The following is a 19325-nucleotide window of genomic DNA, read 5'->3' on the forward strand; positions in this document are numbered from 1 at the left end:
CCCGAAATCCTTGTTCATGGACATATTTTAATTTAGAAAATTATTACATTTCTCGTTCTTATTACAAAAATGGTTGCAAAGGTTCAACCACATTTGTAATATAACCAGATTTATAATAAAAATCGCAAACACTTTTTTTCGGGAGATTGTTTTCCCACGTGATATTCAACTTAGGCATGTGTTATTAGGCCGTGCAGGCGAATTAAACTGTCCTGGGTCATTTAAGACTCCAATTGTTTTACCGAAATCCTTGTTCATGGATATATTTTACTTTAAAAATTATTACATTTCTCGTTTTTATTACAAAGTAGGTTGCAAAGGTTCAACCACATTTGTAATAACTAGATTTGTAATAAAAATCGCAAACACTTTTTTTCGGGAGATCTGTTTTCCCACGTAATATTCAAACTTAGGCATGCGTTATTAAGCACGGGCAGGACGAATTAAACTGTCATGGGTCATTTAAGACTCCAAATGTTTTACTCGAAATCCTTGTTCACGGACATATTTTACTTTAGAAAATTACATTTCTCGTTTTTATTACAAAAGTGGTTGCAAAGGTTCAACCACATTTGTAATAACCAGAATTGTAATAAAAATCGCAAACATTTTTTTTCGGGAGATGTGTTTTCCCACGTGATATTCAAGTTTAGGCATGCGTTATTAGGCACGTGCAGGTCGAATTAAACTGTCCTGGGTCATTTAAGACTCCAGTTGTTTTACCCGAAATCCTTGTTCATGGACATATTTTACTTTAAAAAGTTATGACATTTCTCGTTTTTATTACAAAAGTGGTTGCAAAGGTTTAACCACATTTGTAATAACCAGATTTGTAATAAAAATAGCAAACACTTTTTTTCGGGAGATGTGTTTTCCCACGTGATATTCAAGCTTAGGCATGCGTTATTAGGCACGTGCAGGTCGAATTCAGCTGTCCTGGGTCATTTTAGACTCCAGTTGTTTTACCCGAAATCCTTGTTCATGGATATATTTACTTTAAAAAGTTATTACATTTCTCGTCTTATTACAAAAGTAGGTTCAAAGTTTAACCACATTTGTAATAACCAGAATTGTAATAAAAAAATTCGCAAAAACTTCTATTTTTCGTTGGTAATGGTATTATTCCCACTGTCATATGTTCAAGCTTAGGCATGCGTTAATTAGGCACGTGCAGGCCGAATTAAATTTTCCTGGGTCATTAAACTCCAAATGTTTACCCGAAATCACTTGTTAGGATATAATTACTTTAAAAGTTATACATTTCTGTTTTATTACAAAAGTTGGTTGCAAAGGTTAACCACATTTGAATAACAGATTTGTAATAAAAATCAAAAACAAACTATTTTCAGGAGATGTGTTTCCCAGTGATATTCAAGTAGCAAGCGTTATTAGGCTCGTGCAGGTCGACTCTGATTTAACTGTCCTGGGTCATTTAAGACTCCAAATATTTTACCCGAAATCCTTGTTCAGAGAGCCTGCATTTAAACAGTATACCTACCTCATGAGCCCGCCATATGAGTTAACAGGCTTTCTTTATATAATCCCGCCGTGAAAACGGAGTTTGTGGTTCGTGCAGTTATATATACAGAAAGTTTTGTCCTGTTAACTTGCCCATGCATAGTCAGAAATTTCAAATTATTTGGTACAAATAACCAGCATGGATAGAAGGTGTGTTGCGATCATGATCCTTGTTGCTATCTCCAAGATCATGGTCACGGCTTTGAACATAGATTTGTTTTGTTATTTTGTGTAATACATAATGTTTGTGCCCGAATCATAACTCGCTTTAGTCAGATTTCCAAATACTTTGGTACAAATAACCACCATTTATTGTCAATCTGTAGTGGTCATATTACACCTATTGCTGCAAACGTCTCGAATTTTGGCAATCTGTATAATGGTTTTGATGAATAATATATTTGTTTGTTGGATTCAGAGAGCCTGCTTTCAACAGTATTTAGGTAATACAGTTTAGGGCAATTAATCTTACCATTGATCCTAGAACGGACCAGCCCAAGATGATGAAGATTATTATTATTACTATTATTATTATGATAATGTTTATAATGATGATAAAAATGTCAATGATATTAAAATCAGTACAACAGTATCTTTATGTTAGTAACCGACGAGAAATGTAATACCTTTTTAAAGTACAATATGTCCATGAACAAGGATTTCAGGTAAAACATTTGGAGTCTTAAATGACCCAGGACAGTTTAATTCGACCTGCACGTGCTTAATATCGCATGCATTAGCTTGAATATCACGTGGGAAAACACATCTCTCAGATAAACAATTTGCGATTTTTATTACAAATCTGGTTATTACAAATGTGGTTGAACCTTTGCAACCACTTTTGTAATAAAAACGAGAAATGTAATAATTTTCTAAAGTAAAATATGTCCGTGATCAAGGATTTCGGGTAAAACATTTGGAGTCTTAAATGACCCAGGACAGTTCAATTCGACCTGCACGTGCTTAATAACGCATGCATAAGCTTGAATATCACGTGGGAAAACACATCTACCGAAAAAAAAGTGTTTGCGATTTTTATTACAAATCTAATTATTACAAATGTGGTTGAACCTTTGCAACCAATTTTGTAATAAAAACGAGAAATGTAATAATTTTCTAAAGTAAAATATGTCCATGAATAAGGATTTCGGATAAAAAATTTGGAGTCCTAAATGACCCATGACAGTTTAATTCGACCTGCACGTGCTTAATAACGCATGCATAAGCTTGAATATCACGTGGGAAAACACATCTACCGAAAAAAGTGTTTGCGATTTTTATTACAAATTTGGTTATTACAAATGTGGTTGAACCTTTGCAACCACTTTTGTAATAAAAACGAGAAATGTAATAACTTTTTAAAGTAAATTATATCCATGAACAAGGATTTCGGGTAAAACATTGGGAGTCTTAAATGACCCAGGAAAATTTAATTCGGCCTGCACGTGCCTAATAACGCATGCCTAAGCTTGAATATCACGTGGGAAAACACATCTCCCGAAAAAAAAGTGTTTGCGATTTTTATTACAAATCTGGTTATTACAAATGTGGTTGAACCTTTGCAACCACTTTTGTAATAAAAACGAGAAATGTAATAATTTTCTGAAGTAAAATATATCCATGAACAAGGATTTCGGGAAAAACATTTGGAGTCTTAAATGACCCATGACAGTTTAATTCGACCTGCACGTGCTTTATAACGCATGCATAAGCTTGAATAACACGTGGGAAAACACATCTCCCGAAAAAAGTGTTTGCGAATTTTATTACAAATCTGGTTATTACAAATGTGGTTGAACCTTTGCAACCACTTTTGTAATAAAAACGAGAAATGTAATAATTTTCTAAAGTATAATATGTCCATGAACAAGGATTTCAGGTAAAACATTTGGAGTCTTAAATGACCCAGGACAGTTCAATTCGACCTGCACGTGCTTAATAACGCATGCATAAGCTTGAATATCACGTGGGAAAACACATCTCCCGAAAAAAAAGTGTTTGCGATTTTTATTACAAATCTGGTTATTACAAATGTGGTTGAACCTTTGCAACCACTTTTGTAATAAAAACGAGAATTGTTATGATTATTACAAATCTGGTTTTTATTACAAATGTGGTTGTAACAAAGCTCCGTCATGTCATGTTTCACTCATATTATTTAATACATGACTTATCAAAATACATTTTTTTATTTAGAAAACAAATCTATGAAATGTGAAGACGCCGTGTCATGAAATTACAATCTCAGGAGTGAGATTTCGCTAACACAACTGTTGTTTATTTCCTTGCAAACGTGGCTCATAACAAAGTCCACCATATATTTATTTTAACCCATATTTTCATAAAATAGCCTTCTCTAAACACATTTTGACATCAGAATTTTTGCAAAGTAATGTCGTAATTGTTATTGTATCATATTTCGAAATAAGTAAAAAAAAAAAAAACGTCTAACACGCTTTTAAGGACGTATGCTAGAATTTGGTGCGAAAATTTTCCCAATGACAGAATTCCTTCAAACTTTGGATATTGAAGGACAATCATCTAAGAAACAAAAAAAAAAAATGCAATAAAAATCATAGGTCACCGGTATCGAAAAAGAGTTATCTGCCCTTGAAAACAGCATTTCCCCCCAAAATGACGTTTTCAAGGGCAGATAACCCTTTTTCGAATCCGGTGACCTATGATTTTTATTGCATTTTTTTTGTTTCTTAGATGATTGTCCTTTAATATCCAAAGTTTAAAGAAATTCTGTTATTGGGAAAATTTTCGCCCATCTCATATACAGGGAATTCTAGCGTACGCCTTGAAAGTGAATATTCTACTTTGCGTTTTGAAAGAATAATTATACTGTTACTGTTTTACTTTTTTTTCCTGAGATTTAAATATGGATTTGAACAATCAACCGCTAGAGCATTGGCACGGCCTGCATAACTATCATTCAGTATAAATGGTCTACCTCCTTGTTCGGAGTATTATCTTTAGACCCATTCACCAACACGCCATGTACCCGGATAATCCTAACTCTGTTCAGCGACCCTAACTCAGTGCCAACATGGCTGACAGAAAGACGATGTATGTAGTTAATTTCCTTGTCTTTTTTCGTGTTTTTATGTGAGTATGCAATGTTGGCGTAAAACTTTTGATAGTCATAATATCCTGTATTGATAGCATGTTTTGTGTACTAAATATTTCAATCGAAATGTCACATTATGTGGCTGGAATTCATTAAAATGTACTCAAAAAGTCTTCAAAATGAACATGTTTTATGTTTCTAACTGTTTTAAAGTACCAGAAATTGCAGTAAGACCTTACTTATTAAATGTATTAGTTCCATAAATATCTCTTTGACAATGTTTAACAGTATAAAAGTTTGAAATCGATTTTTATAGCTTAAAAAGTGTATTGATTATGAGGTGGGTTTAAATTTGCGGATAATTCCTAACTAGTATAGGAAACAGTGCTGGATAAATACGAACTTAGAATGGATAAACACCTAACCAAACGAAAACTGCTTTTCGTCTGTGCTTTTTTATGGACTGCTGATGCTCGAAGTTCTTTGATCTACCCACCCCTGCAGGGATGTGGGATTCCTATGTCCAACTTATCCGACTCGTGATTTTTTGCCGGCGGACAAGTGCATTTTTCATTCTGTGTGTCCACGGACAAGCATACTTTTTCAGGTATAAAATGAGAAAACATAAAATATCATTTAGATTGTGTGTTGCTTCAAGTGTATGGAGGTGAGAAATGGGTTCTTTGACTAGGTCTCGCGCACACTATGACAAAATATCAGAGAAGATTTAGATACAAGAAGATTAATTTAACGTCGGAAAAGTATAAGCATATAACACTAGCTTAAAGCTATTTTCCGACAAACACATGTAAGTAAGCTCGACATAAGTAAAACAGCTGTAATAAAATGCAAATGTGTTAAAGCACATTAAAGCAAATAAAGCATCTGGCTCTAAGTAGATAAGAAAAAAATCACAAATTATCACATACATGTTACAGCACATTAAAACAAAATAGCACATATGTACTAGCAAATAAAACGAAATAGTAATTTACCACATACAGATTTAGCACATTTAAAGCAACATAAAAAAATAGCTGACACTACACAAAAATAAGAAGAGTCACATTTTACAACATACATTAAAAAAAAACCATAAAAGAAGAAACCATATACATGCTAAAGGGAACATAAGAACTACTTAAAGTAGCTAAAGAAAAATATTTGCATCATCAGCATATAGCATTCTGTAACTAAAACTAAAAAAGGAAAACAAGGGTTACACACAGAGAACTAAAAGGACATTTAAATACATCAGAAACGTAAACAACTTTAAAAAAGTATTATGACAAGTTTGTAAGTACAATTCCAACTGCTGAGACAATAAGTCACTGTCAAAGGAAATATTTGACCCAGTAGTCAGCCAAATTAAAATCACAGAGATCGCAAGCATGACTAAAACAAGTCGGAACGTTTTAAGAGTCTTTCTCTGAATTCATCTGGCTTTGCACCATTGCGTTGGCAGTGTTTCGGGCATGACCTCAAAAGATCCCGAACACTGCTTACGCGATTTCAGACTTTTATAAACGTTAAAAGGCAAATATTTCAACAGCTTATATTTTACCACAGTTACTGTGATATGCTTTTCTTTTCATTGTCCTAAAAAAAGAACTCGATCTCCAGTCTATTTGCGCTTTCATGAAGGTTTAATATTATAAATCAGAGCAAGTGAAATTTGACTATGGACAAGTGGATTTTAAGTGTCCGTGGACAAGTGAAAAATGTAAGGATACCCACACCCCTGTCCCGTCAGTCCATGCATCACTCCCCTACCCCACCACACCACACACACACACACACACATTTTTCTTCCCTATTTACCGTCTGAAAAACTGAAAAATATCATATTTAATAATTAATCATAAATCTAATCCCATTTAAACAATATCAAAAATATTCCATTAACACCTCTATAAAAATCTCTTACACTATACGATATACAAGATTTGAAACAAACACAATTCTTCTGAAACAGTGTGTGTGTGTGTGTGTGTGCGTGCGTGCGTGCGTGCGTGCGTGCGTGCGTGCGTGTACGTGTATGTGTATGAGAGAGAGAGGGAGAGAGGGTTGGGGACTACAGAACTTCGAACATCGGTTGTATTAAATAATTTCTTATGTAAATATAATAATTTTGACTTTTATACTGAGTTATTTTTTAGGATTTATCCAGATTTTTACAAACATTGCTATTTGCATAATATTAAAATTATGAAAAATTATTTGACTGTAGTGGGCATACATATAACATCTTAAAATTAATGACAAAGTTTGAAGACAATACTGCTTATAAAGTAATGTTTACAATAATCAGACCATGTACATGTCAACTCATTCATTTCTATAGAATACTAATCAGTTAGGTGTTTATCCGTCACACAATTTCGTGTAAGTTAGGTTTTTATCCATTCCTCATGTAAACTGAGTTCGGTTTTTATCAAATCAAAGTTACGTTTTTATCCCCTTTCTCGCTGTCAGTACATTTGAACATGCATTGTGTCAACATGTAGTGGGTTAACAACATAGTGTAAAGGGGCCTATAAAGCAGTATATCTTTGCTTTCAAACAACAAAATAGTCGAGGCATCAAAAGCATAGAAGTATTTTTAAAGATTTTTTGTAAAAGTTTCATTGAAAAAGTTGCCTTGTTCGTCGTTTTTCCGCCTGAATATACAAAGGGTGGTATATTTAACATAATACATTTTGAAATAAATATACACTTCACTTGATCAATGGAGATAGATATAACAACAGAAACATTCCTTTATACATCGTAATTACACACAAAGTTGTATCGGCTTTACATCCGCCATGTTGGCACTGAGTTAGGGTCGCTGAACAGAGTTAAGATTATCCGGGTACATGGCGTGACCAAGGTTGGGTACAGCAGTGTATGTATACCGTGGTACATACCGCAATACTAGTATATATTTCAGATAAAATTCTGCTGGACTATAGCTTACTATAAAAGAAAAATAGTCATCAGGTGTTTTTGCTTGATGTTTGCAGCAAAGTATTACAAGGGCATATTTCTGCCACCGGATATGTAGTAAGCTATCTATCGACAAAACTATTGTATTTCGAAAACTTTGAAATAAACGCGATGAAGCTCGTACATACGGTCCGGGAGTACGGTCATTTCCCGGCATGTTTAATTTAGTATACTAAATTCTAAAGCAACATTTTCAGTTTTGATAAATGTACCTAAACTACACTATATTTGTTTGGCCTAAACTGCACCATGTATTTTCCCGGAGATGCGCGTTTTCACAATCACTGCAATTACTGACAAATGGATTTATCATTGTGTGTTCTAATAATGAAGTGCATGGTTTTAACTAGGCCAGTTTTTATAACAAGGTATCGAGTATCATTTCTATGTACGTAAGTGCATGGCAGTTTATAGTTTAAAATCTTATATATAGTGTCAAGGTTAGAAAACATAAACACACGTATGCATTTATCTTGAGGAATTATAAAAGACATTAAAGTGAGCACGCTTAAGGGTGAGTTAAAACTTCTGTATAATACTGTGAGATATAAGTCTAGATTAAACTTTTTAAGATTTCAAAATTTCAAGATTCTTATTTTCGCCATTTGAGGTGCGATCGCACTTTTCTTTTGTCGCTTTTCTTCAAGTGTTCTTAACTCACTTTACATAGGTAAAGTAAGTAAATGGTGTAGTTTAGATACAAGTTGTTATCGACCATTCTGAAATACAAAGTAAACCAAAACAAGACAAGTAATCGTATTATCTCAAGTGCATCGACATTCTTTTGTTGCGTATATTAAATTGATATTTATCAGTAAGTGTATCGAAGGACGAGAAAGAAGAACTGTTTCTTTATTTACATGCTCTCTAACCCGTTATCTCTTATAAGTGTTCTTTTATTTACATGCTTTCTGACCTCTTATAACTGTATTTTATTTACATGCTCTCTGACCTCGTTATCTCTTGGAAGTGTTTCTTTATTTACATGCTATCTGACCTCGTTATCTCTTATAAATGTATTTTTATTTACATGATCTCTGACCTCGTTATCTCTTATAAATGTATTTTCATTTAAATGATCTATGACCTCGTTATCTCTGTAGCGGTTCTCGTATCGGGTGGCCTCGGTAGCTCAATGGTAGAGCGTTGGCACGGTAAGCCAAAGGTCCGAGGTTCGAGTCCTGGTCGAGGCTGCACATTTTTCCTGAGACTGTTACATTTGGGGGCTCGTCCGGGATGCTTACCTTTGGAGCCCATGCGGGCGAAGCAGTTTAGCTGGGGTGTGCATCTGAATTCGGTTAACAGTCTACGGCAGACATTGGCCAAGAGTTCCAATGTCTCGCAATAAGAGGGAAGGTGTGTAGCGGTTCTCGTATCGGGTGGCCTCGGTAGCTCAGTTGGTAGAGCGTTGGCACGGTAAGCCAAAGGTCCGAGGTTCGAGTCCTGGTCGAGGCTGCACATTTTTCCTGAGACTGTTACATCACTTTTGAGCGTATTTTTATTTACATGCTCTCTCATTTCATTATCCCTCAAAAGTGTTTCTTTATTTACATGCTCTCTGATCTCTTTATCTCTCATCCACCGATATGCATGTACCTTACATGGATCAAGATGTGCTAAGTGCTTATCAGATCTCTCTCGTTCTAACAATAATTGTTTTCAGACAATAAACTTATTTTTTCTTCTGTTTTTTCCTTTATCAGTTAAATTGAATCATATCTTATTTACTCTTTACCTTTTTACAATATATCATCAATTACGAAACAGAAGCAAAAAGAGTTGTGCAGTAAGTTCTTTCTACACTAACCCTAAGCCCTCCGCTAAAGGAAAACGCATCAATTTTAATTGGCTGACAAATAATATAAATGGAGGATATTACATGAGTGTCTTTTCATTTTGAATTTGTTGAACGAGTTGAATAAGAATGATAATAATTCAGAATGTAATATTCTTTTGAAATTTAAATGAGAATAATTGCGTTTTGGTTGTTTCAAGACATTTTAAGGAAAGACAATATAGCTTGAAGAGGTTGAAGAAGTTGATGCCAGTGTCCAGAAGGATGAAGAACAAAATAAGAATCACGGGGAATGTAATTGATGATTATTGATGATAGACTTGTAAATTACTGTTCAAAACGATTACTGTGTTTTATATAATTTTAAATTTCAATAAATCGTTCTTATGGTAAAACTCATTATTTTGGAATTAATAAACTGTCCAAGTTTAAATGACAAAAATGCAAAGTCAATCTAAATACATTTATGCGTTGTTCGTTAGAAGTCGGACATTGGAGAAATAAAGGACAGCATCTTCGCATACGGCTCCATACATAGTGTACGTAGATGATTTAGTAAAAGCTCAATGTTTATGTTACTGCAAATAGACCTTTCTAACGTAAACGTAAATCGGAAACGGAATACTGAATTCGTAAATATTATTTTCAAATAATGGTGTAAGGGAGATACTATTGCATTACTATTGAATGAAATTGTCTCCCCTAGACCACAAATTAGCCTAAAATTTTACAAATTCAGTATTCCGTTTCGTAATTACGTTTACGTTAGAAAGGTCTATTATTTCCTGTTCTTGAATGATATAATGAATAACGTCTTTCAACAACAATATAAGATAAAAAGAAGGAACTAGCTGTGGTTGAATTCTTTTCTTTAACCTACTTTTGAAAATACTTAAGTTAGTGATGGCGGAATCCGAATATCAAGTTTAAGATTGTCCCATATGGAAATTGAAGGTGAGAAAAATGAATTTTAACACTGAGTTCTCCAAGCAATGGCAATAAAGCAATGACAATATTACGTAGATTGTACATTACATTTTCTGTGACAATGTTTTTAAAAATTCTATTCAATTAATATGGTAATAGACCAGTGTGCCCTTTGAATTGTGACTCGTTTTGGATTTTTCTCCACCAACCCTATTTCAATAAGAAACTGATTTGGTTTAACCTGTAATTCAGTCTCGCAGTTTTTTTAATGACAGTTTTTCACATTCTGTAATGCCATGTTTAACGACAGATGCATAATTTAAAATAGACAGGTAGATTTTGGTTTTACTTTAAAATGTCTTCATCGAACTAAGTACCTTCAAAATTGATGCAGAAATATCATTTATATGTTACTTATGTTTTTTCTCTCAAAGGTTGCTACTACTCATAAGTAATACTCTTTCTTGGAGGACGTTATCGCATAAATGTCTGTCTTTGTGCTTTACTAAACCATGATAAACAATTATTCACTTAAGCAGGTATGAAGTAAAAAAATTTCTATACCATGCCAGTAGTTTTAATTTATGTCAAACCTCATTGATATTCAGTTATTATTCATTATTAATCTAATATCCTTTTGCTTTGGAAAGCTGCCAAGTCTTGTTCACCACTGGTAGCTGTCTGGTGGGTCTTATCTTGTTATTTGAAACACATTTTAAACATGATCTGTTCAGTACAATAATTTAGTTTAAATTTTACTAAAATCCCCAGATTTCAACCGAACAATAAAGGCGAAACGAAACGTGATATTTTATCTTTTCTATTTTTCGCAGCAGACAATTTTGAATTCAGTTGTGTTTGATTTGTTTGTGGAGTTGTAAATCAGGTGCTTATGGCAATATCATAGCTTCATTATCGAGGGAAGTCCCCATGTTTCATTCTAGATATTATTTTAGGCAAGGGCGGACACCCGATTCCTTCCGTAATCCAGATAGATGACTCTTTCACATAAAACTCTACACCCAAAGGTGGGGAACATGTGATTCAAAGTCAGCTACCATAACCATTTAATAAAGGAGGCCTGTATCATATTAGTTGTTAATTTGCATACCTGCACTTTCCTTGCAGCCATGTTCATTTCAAACTGAAGAATATGCCCCGTTAAAGCGATTAAGTAAATTTAACTTAAGATACCCTGAACTATGGTGGCTGATTCTGGCGTTTGAAGAGTGCTAACATGGCAACACGCCAAAATGACAAGTTAGTTCACCAATACGACAAATACGGCTTTTGTCGTTCTGGTGCGCTAGTTTGTCGTTTAGCGTGTTTTCAAGTTGGCGCTCTTCAAAAGCGCTTCCACACCAGACGCCACCTTACTGAACAAATGCTCAGTATTGACTCAAGGAAAAAGTTCACTGATAGGGATTTCGTTTTAAAAACAACGATAACATTATTTTAACCACCATCAGTGTCCATATTGATTAATGTTACAAAACCGAAATTTTTAATTTGCCATTAAAATTTTAAAATATTAAAATTAAAGTCTCGTCTAAATTCTAAAAATTTAAAAGTGGTGATGAATATGGTCAGCATAAGAAAAACATATTTCGGCAACTAGTTTCGTTTTATTCTGTTAGAATCCTAATTAAAATATCAGTAAATAGTAGTAAAACACTACATTACGATTAATTATTTCAGCCGGCAGCATCAAACTGAAACTAAAAATTACAAAATGTCTTTTTTTTTTCGCTTATATACATATTGTATTGTCTACTTGTAAGTGATTATGATTCTGTTTCAGACAGAAGCCAACCCTCGTTCTGATATATACACAACTATGTAAGTTGTCACTTTCTTCAAAGGAGTCATGCCAAAATCTAAGCTGAAAAGTAATACTAATATAGAGCAAGATCAAGATGACGAATCCAGTGCTGTTAAAAGGGCAAGGGTAGAGGGGACGGACACGCTACAAATGGGAGTGCCAACAGGTACTCAATCATATGGAAATGAAGCCTCAGGTACGCAAGTACTAGTAAATAACGACGTTGTGCATTAATAACTACTGCTGTTTATCTACTTAATCCTTACCAGTGTTGTTTTGGAAGATACAGACAGAAACTATAAATTATTCAAAGTTCTCCGAGGATGGTAGTAGGATATTTTTAAAATAGTATTTTAAACAAAGTTGATTGTATGGTAAAAATGTTTTCCCCATTGTAAATGTCGACTAGAATCACAATTTCTATCTATCTATTCAGCTGAGCAAGCGGGTTTTAATATGTTGCATTGTAATAATATAAGAAATCTCTGCCAAGTAACCGCTGAAATAGTTATCCGGGAGCCGAATATTCCCAGCAACTACAGAATGATATATTCTTTTTCTTACATACTGTATTATACAAATAATACGAGTGTTAAACCAAAGGAAATGACTTTCCTTTTGACTTAAAAGATTATTTTCTCACAGTAGCGTAAGAATTTACACATTAATTCGTAAAATGCAGCAAGAAGGTCAGCCTCATCCAGAGTATAAGACGAGCTTCGCAAACACCAGTAAAATACCGCAGACTCCCGTCCGGCATGCACGAAAATTATTCGAAGTGACACATGTTTTTTACCTATTTATATACAAATTCTTAGCATTCTTTCATAATATTTTTTTTTAACATTTACAGACATCAAAAGCCAAACAAGTCGGCTCTTCCATGAAGAACTTGCCATTGGCAGCTGTGTACGTCCAATTAATACCAAATATTGTGGAACTGTTGGTCCATTTCTGAAGATAAAAGAAACAGGCGAGTTGTGTTTCTTGACTGTCCGGCACATTTTTGGACCCTTCCGATCACCAAAAATATTCTTTGGGACGAAAGTTTTTCAAATAATTTCATTGAAAGAGGAGAAGAAAGAATGGGAATGTGGATGTGTGGTAGCGGCAGAATACAGTGAAAGTCTAGATGTTGCTCTTGTAAAAGTTTCTGAAACCTGTGTCTCCCCTAGGATCAAATTTGTGCACGTTACTGATGAACATCTCAGAGATTCCGGTATGTATACTATTGTTATAGCTTGAAAACAAATCAATTTGCGATTTAATTTATTTCTATTTGTCTGTTTCTTTACATTGCCCTATTTCAAAGCTAAAATACACTAATACATAACCGGGTTTTATTGCCAAAGATATTAGATAACCTAAAAACTTGTAAAATGATATGCTAGACATTTTTCGGTATATAGTGTCATGTTTATGCAAAGAATTGCACCTATCTTTGTACTATCTTTCGATCATTGTTGTCCGTCAAGGAGTTTACGTATCAATGTAATATATTTATACTAATTTTTGATGAAAGATAAGATAACGAAATTTAATTGTTTCCAATTTAGAAACACTGATATCAATTATAATTTTGGTCAAAGTTGTCGTTAAAACAGAACAGTTCTAAATGTAAACGAATGGGCTGTATCAATTATATGTTTAGTTTAATAGTTTCACAAGTAAGGTGAATGGTGATTCTTGTAGGTTCCAAACGCCGACAGCTAACGCAGCTAGTGTTAAAAAGTCATGATCTGCCTTATTTCGAGTTCGATTTTAAAATGGCTTAAATGTTATTAGAACGCTTGGCCTATCAAAAGCCAGTCAGAAGGTTTCACATACAACATATTTCACACTCGACAAGCTAGAACAAACTGCATTGATATGCAAATGACTAATAACACAGCACTTCTTTATTCTACTGATGAGGGGTAAAGCAATTACCAGAGCCGTCGTATTTTACTATTTCTTATTCTTACCAAGTCATAGAAATCATAAAGATGCCTGTAATACTTGCTGTAAATGAATTATATACATGCTCCTTTAAATAAGTTAATATCTTTATCTGAATTCTTTCATTGTAGGGTTATATTCGGCAAACTTTCCGCCATATAATAATACTCATACAACAGTTGATGCAAGGAAGCTAACTCCGAACGAGATAGAAACACACCAATTGATTAAATTTAGCAAAGTTACAGGATTAACAGTTGGAAAGTTTCATTTGTGTGATGGACGAGTGAAAACTGATACATACACAGTTCGGAGGGATGAGCCAAACTATACACTGACTGAAATTTTGACATACAAAAATCAGTTTCGAGTTATTTCCGTTGGAAATGGAACCTTTGCTAAAGACACTGACGTCGGAGCAGCGGTTTATCTAGTTGGTGAGACAAAATGCTTACGCTGTGTTGGCATTGTATCTAGAATCATGGAAGACAAAAGAGAAGTTCTTGTGACTCCCATAGACGATATATTAACGGGGCTACAACAACAGTTAGGACAGACACTGGAAGTTGTAACGAGTCATTCGAACAACCAAAAGGTGAAACACATTCATTTGATTGTTTGTTTGTTTTGGGTTTAACGCCGTTTTTCAACAGTATTTCAGTCAGTTAACGGCGGACAGTTAACCTTACCAATGTTCCTGGATTCTATACCAGTACTAACCTGTTCTCCGCAAGTAACTGCCAACTTCCCCACATGAATTATCAGAGGTGGAGGACTAATGATTTCAGACACAATGTCGTTTATCAAATAGTCACGGAGAACATACGCCCCGCCCGAGGATGGAACTCACGACCCCGCGATCCGTAGACCGACGCTCTACCTACTGAGCTAAGCGGGCAGGCTTACACACCTTGGTACAAATAATCATCTTAAACAAACAACTTCACCAGAACTATTCGATATAGTTAAACCACATTACGCAGCAGTATCATCTTATGATAAAAGTGTTGTTCATGTCCCCTTAGGCCCTTTAATTCCATCCAGTAAATGCCATAGTTAAAACTCAGTTGATAAATTTGCTTCAATGGGATATGCTTCAAGATTTATGTACGTTTATCAAACTTAAATGCTATTGTAAATAAATATAACTTCGAAACAGTTTTAATAGTTTTTATAAAATGCTCGTGTGTTTTGTAAATTATTTATATATATATGAATTATATATAAATAAAAAATTGTACAGTATTTTGCAGTGTCGCACAAGAGTCGGGCCTCATACACCACTTAATTTTGATAATTGATATACGTACTTATTTCAGATCTCTAGTGATAATGAAGACCATTTCCTGTATTCTCGTGCTTTGAGTGAAGGTCAGGAGCATGACAGACACTTACGTGTAAATATTATTGGGTTTTATGCGCAGGGTAAAACCACTCTGACGCGAAGACTGCTGAATGAACCGGTAAAAGAAGTTGAAAGCACTGATGGGATAGACGTTCATATACGGCGATGTAAGATAAAAGAAAAGAATTGGGAGAGATTTGATACAAAGCAAGAGTTTGACGAACTCTCATGTCGTCTTGTTTCTATAGCAAAGTCCGTTGCAGAGAATTCAGACAGTATACAAGATACTGAAGATAATGAAGAATTAGATTTAACAACGGGATTTAAAGAGCAAGTCTTGATAGAAGATGGCGAAAGAAGACTTCGAACAACGACTAGTTACAACAGAAAAACTGTACAAACAGACGCACCAGCTGAGCCCAGTACATCTGTGAAATGTGTTCCGCTTTTCAGACATTTTTCAGATGATTTATCTGAAAATAAAACAATATCAGACAATGAGCTTATTGCAACTATTTGGGACTTTGGGGGACAATTTGTGTATTATGCTACTCATCAGATATTTCACTCAAGAGACGCTGTGTACCTTTTGGTTTTTGACTTAAGGAAAGGGCTTGACAATGTATTAGAAGACTACGATTTCCCGGATAGACAAGAAAAGATGAAAACAAGCTTGATGTTTTGGGTGAACTCCATTAATGCATTTGTTGGGTCGGATGATGGAACCAAGCCTAAAATCATTCTAGTTGGAACACACAAAGACAAGTTTACAGGGGATATTGAGGCAAAGTTCAAAGAAGTGAAGGAATTATTTGCAGGGACAGATGTCAGAAACCACATTTTTGACCATACATTTGCCGTCGCTAATACGGATATGTCCGATGACGTGATCGATGAACTCCGTGAAACGATCTATCAGATTGGGGTGGAAACTGCATCTTGTAGATTGATACCTGCAAAGTGGATACCGCTAGAACTATCTTTGCTTGAGGTGAGACACAAAAATATCATAACGTTTAATGAAGTGATAGAGATGGATGCAGAGAATGATCATCCTATCAGAGACGAAAACCAGATAAAGGAATTTCTTAAATACCATCACGAAAAAGGCACACTCGTATTCTTTGACGAAGAAGAATTGAACAAGCACGTGATCTTAAACCCCCAGTTTCTAATAGATGCATTTAGATGCATCATTACATCAAAAACCATTTGTGACGGAAGCTCAAAACTCTTTCTGCTTTGGAAAAAGATGACAAACATGGCGGTTTTAGAAAACGAAATTCTAGATGCGGTCTGGAGCAAAGAAAGAAACATTGACTTCTTTAGGTGTTCAAGCATTTTGTTGAACTTCTTGAAAAGGCACAGAATTCTAGCAGAACTTCAAACGGATGACAGCTCGGACAAATTAGTCGGTATGGGTAAATATATGATACCAAGTTTTCTCAAAAGCAATTGTAGCAACGAAACTTCCGACGAATTTCTTTGCAAGAAAACCTATTCCAGTGTTTTACTGGGAATTTGCCTTGAAAACATCACAGTGCTGGCTACTGTTTACGAGCGGATTACTGCGGCTGCCCTTGGACGATGGCCACCGATCAAATTTGAAGATCAGTACCTAGTTTTTCAAAACGTTGGTTACTACAGACTTGACCGGCAACACGCAGGAAGAATCACACAGAAGGAGGGTAAAGGTATAGAATTAATGGTCATCGTCTTGTGCCCGTCTGGAGAGGACATAAACGTTGTGTCCGATCGTTTCCGTAGATACGTTGAGATGGTGATATCGCAAGAGTTTAAGAAACTTCACAACAATACCAGAGAGAAAGTGTACAGTCATTACATAAAATGCAATCATGCAGATCATTGTGGCAGAGGGAGTAAGGAATCCCATAGTCTGGATAATATTAAGAAAGAAATCAAAGTGTGTTGTCCTGATTACAGGGATCACCCTATCGATGTCCGGAGAACAATTGAAGAATGGTTTCAAGAAAAGAAAATACCTGATGAACAGGCAAGTTCAGTTCGACCTGTAACAGAAATGGACTTGAACAAGATTGCACAAGCCATTGGCACAAATTGGGAACTTTTGGGCATTGCGCTGGGTTTAAGCGCTGATAAAGTAGATCGCATCAAACAAAGAAGTCGTGACTGTGGCATAGCAACAATAATATTTTATATGTTGAAGGAGTGGAAAAATCAGAATCAACACAATGCAGACATGAACGTCCTCATACAAACGATGAAAGACACAGATGTATTATCCGTAAACTGGGATAAAATCAGGAACTTTCTTGATAATTTTTGATCCCGAACTTGTTTGGAGTTTACCCGGGCCGTTTATGCTCTCAGTCTGTTACTTAGTATAAAAGTGCATGCCAGTATATAACATCATTGTCGGTAAGACTGATTTTTGTCGGATAATATTGTAGGATATCTGATATATGGACCATTCGCATATCACGCCAACAGAGGGACTACAGCGGTAACCCGACAGTATCAGTGTATTTGAGTTATTCCTAAACTCCGGAAAGTCTTTACAACTGAGGTAATTGAACTGTCATACAGGTTAATGTAGCAGAGAGGGTTAGAGTCATGTTATGCCTCAAATATCAGGGAGGTTTTGAATAATTAAACATTTTGTGAGAAAGATATATCAATAAAAGTAACACGTTTTTGTAAATTATTTTGTTATTCTCTCATGATCACGCAGTGTAATGAAGCTAGCTTCATGAAAAGTTTAGTTGACAAACAAAACCTTTTAAGTGACTGAATCGAAATAATATTTCCTACGAATAAATAACTAGTATATAGAATTCCACTTTGCTTTTATGGGATATCAGCGGTAGCTTTGATATATTTCACGACCTTGCGAAAAAATTAGTACTATGATTTAGACGGACACGGCTTAAATTTTGCAGAAACCTATTGTAAATTCTACATGTCCCATGGATTTCAATTGCATCTATCATGTCAGGAAATAGAATGAACGAAATAGTAAGTATACAATAACAGAATAATAACGACTCGATTAATTTTTGCTATTAGATACACTGTGATTTGGTCTAATAAATCGTTTGAGACACAACTAGTATAACAGAGTGCGTTTACGAGTAAAATTAAGGTTCTGAGACTGTGGCCAGCAGATTGCAGTTCTTTTCTATTGAATGAAAACGGACCAATCGTCGCAAATTGATTTATTGTTCTTGCGGTTTTCTGACAGAAAATAAGAAATACGGATGATATCTACCGAGGCACTCGAACTGCTACTGCTACTGCTACTGCTACTGCTCTCTGCTACTGCTATTTTCCTATATATAACTGTGCTTACAATCGCCATTCGTGTGTGGTAACCGGAGGTTGACATTAAATTTTTTTTTTCAAAAGTAAGCAAATAATGCCATGCACTTCATTCGATCATGTGACATGTAAAAGCTGTTAGCAGTTACAACTGACACACACAGCTGAATTTTAATTTTTCAACACGCGAAATAAAATCGAAGTTGCGATCTTCCATTTCATTGTGAATTATGTTGCATGTTCAGATCATTAGTTCTTTACTGATAGAAAACCAGTTTCGCTGATTTTCGCTGACAGAACGTTTACGTATCGACCGTTATTTCGTCAGACCTTCCCATTTGTTACCGGACCATATACCTGCTCCACCCATAAAGCAATAATACCACGTGGTAAAATGTTTCCCAAATCGATATGGCGTTTCGCATGCAAGAACAATACCTGTACATCAAAAGTGAACGTCACACTTGCAGGTATCTATTTCGTGTCCGGCCAATTACTTGTCACCCATCAAGAGATTTTGATAGTACGTGGCATAAATGCTCCCCAAAACACGAATGCATGCAAGTACATATGGTCAGTTTGTGTTTCAAACACACATATATTTTAATATCCCCTTTGA

General features: G+C 35.0%; 1 protein-coding gene and 1 non-coding gene across 7 annotated transcripts; both read left to right on the plus strand.

The window, feature by feature from the left end:
- The first annotated feature begins 7799 nt into the window (after window positions 1-7799).
- On the plus strand, window positions 7800-18081 carry LOC123529896 (uncharacterized). Of its 6 annotated transcripts, none has more exons than XM_045310471.2 (5): window positions 7800-7947; window positions 12103-12319; window positions 12977-13342; window positions 14193-14656; window positions 15381-18081. In XM_045310471.2, exons 2-5 carry the CDS (start codon window positions 12169-12171, stop codon window positions 17712-17714), a joined length of 3315 nt encoding a protein of 1104 aa, XP_045166406.2. In that variant the 5' UTR covers window positions 7800-7947; window positions 12103-12168; the 3' UTR covers window positions 17715-18081. The 6 variants fall into 6 exon arrangements, with proteins under 6 accessions (XP_045166406.2, XP_045166415.2, XP_045166411.2 ...); XM_045310480.2 differs by having other exon boundaries at window positions 12103-12289; XM_045310476.2 differs by having other exon boundaries at window positions 7827-7947; window positions 12107-12319.
- Window positions 8962-9034, plus strand: Trnat-ggu (transfer RNA threonine (anticodon GGU)). The gene has a single exon. It is a non-coding gene; the product is annotated as a tRNA-Thr (tRNA).
- Window positions 18082-19325: the final 1244 nt, after the last annotated feature.

Source organism: Mercenaria mercenaria, chromosome 13 (genome assembly GCF_021730395.1).
Source record: "Mercenaria mercenaria strain notata chromosome 13, MADL_Memer_1, whole genome shotgun sequence".
In the NCBI taxonomy this organism is placed as follows: domain Eukaryota; kingdom Metazoa; phylum Mollusca; class Bivalvia; order Venerida; family Veneridae; genus Mercenaria; species Mercenaria mercenaria.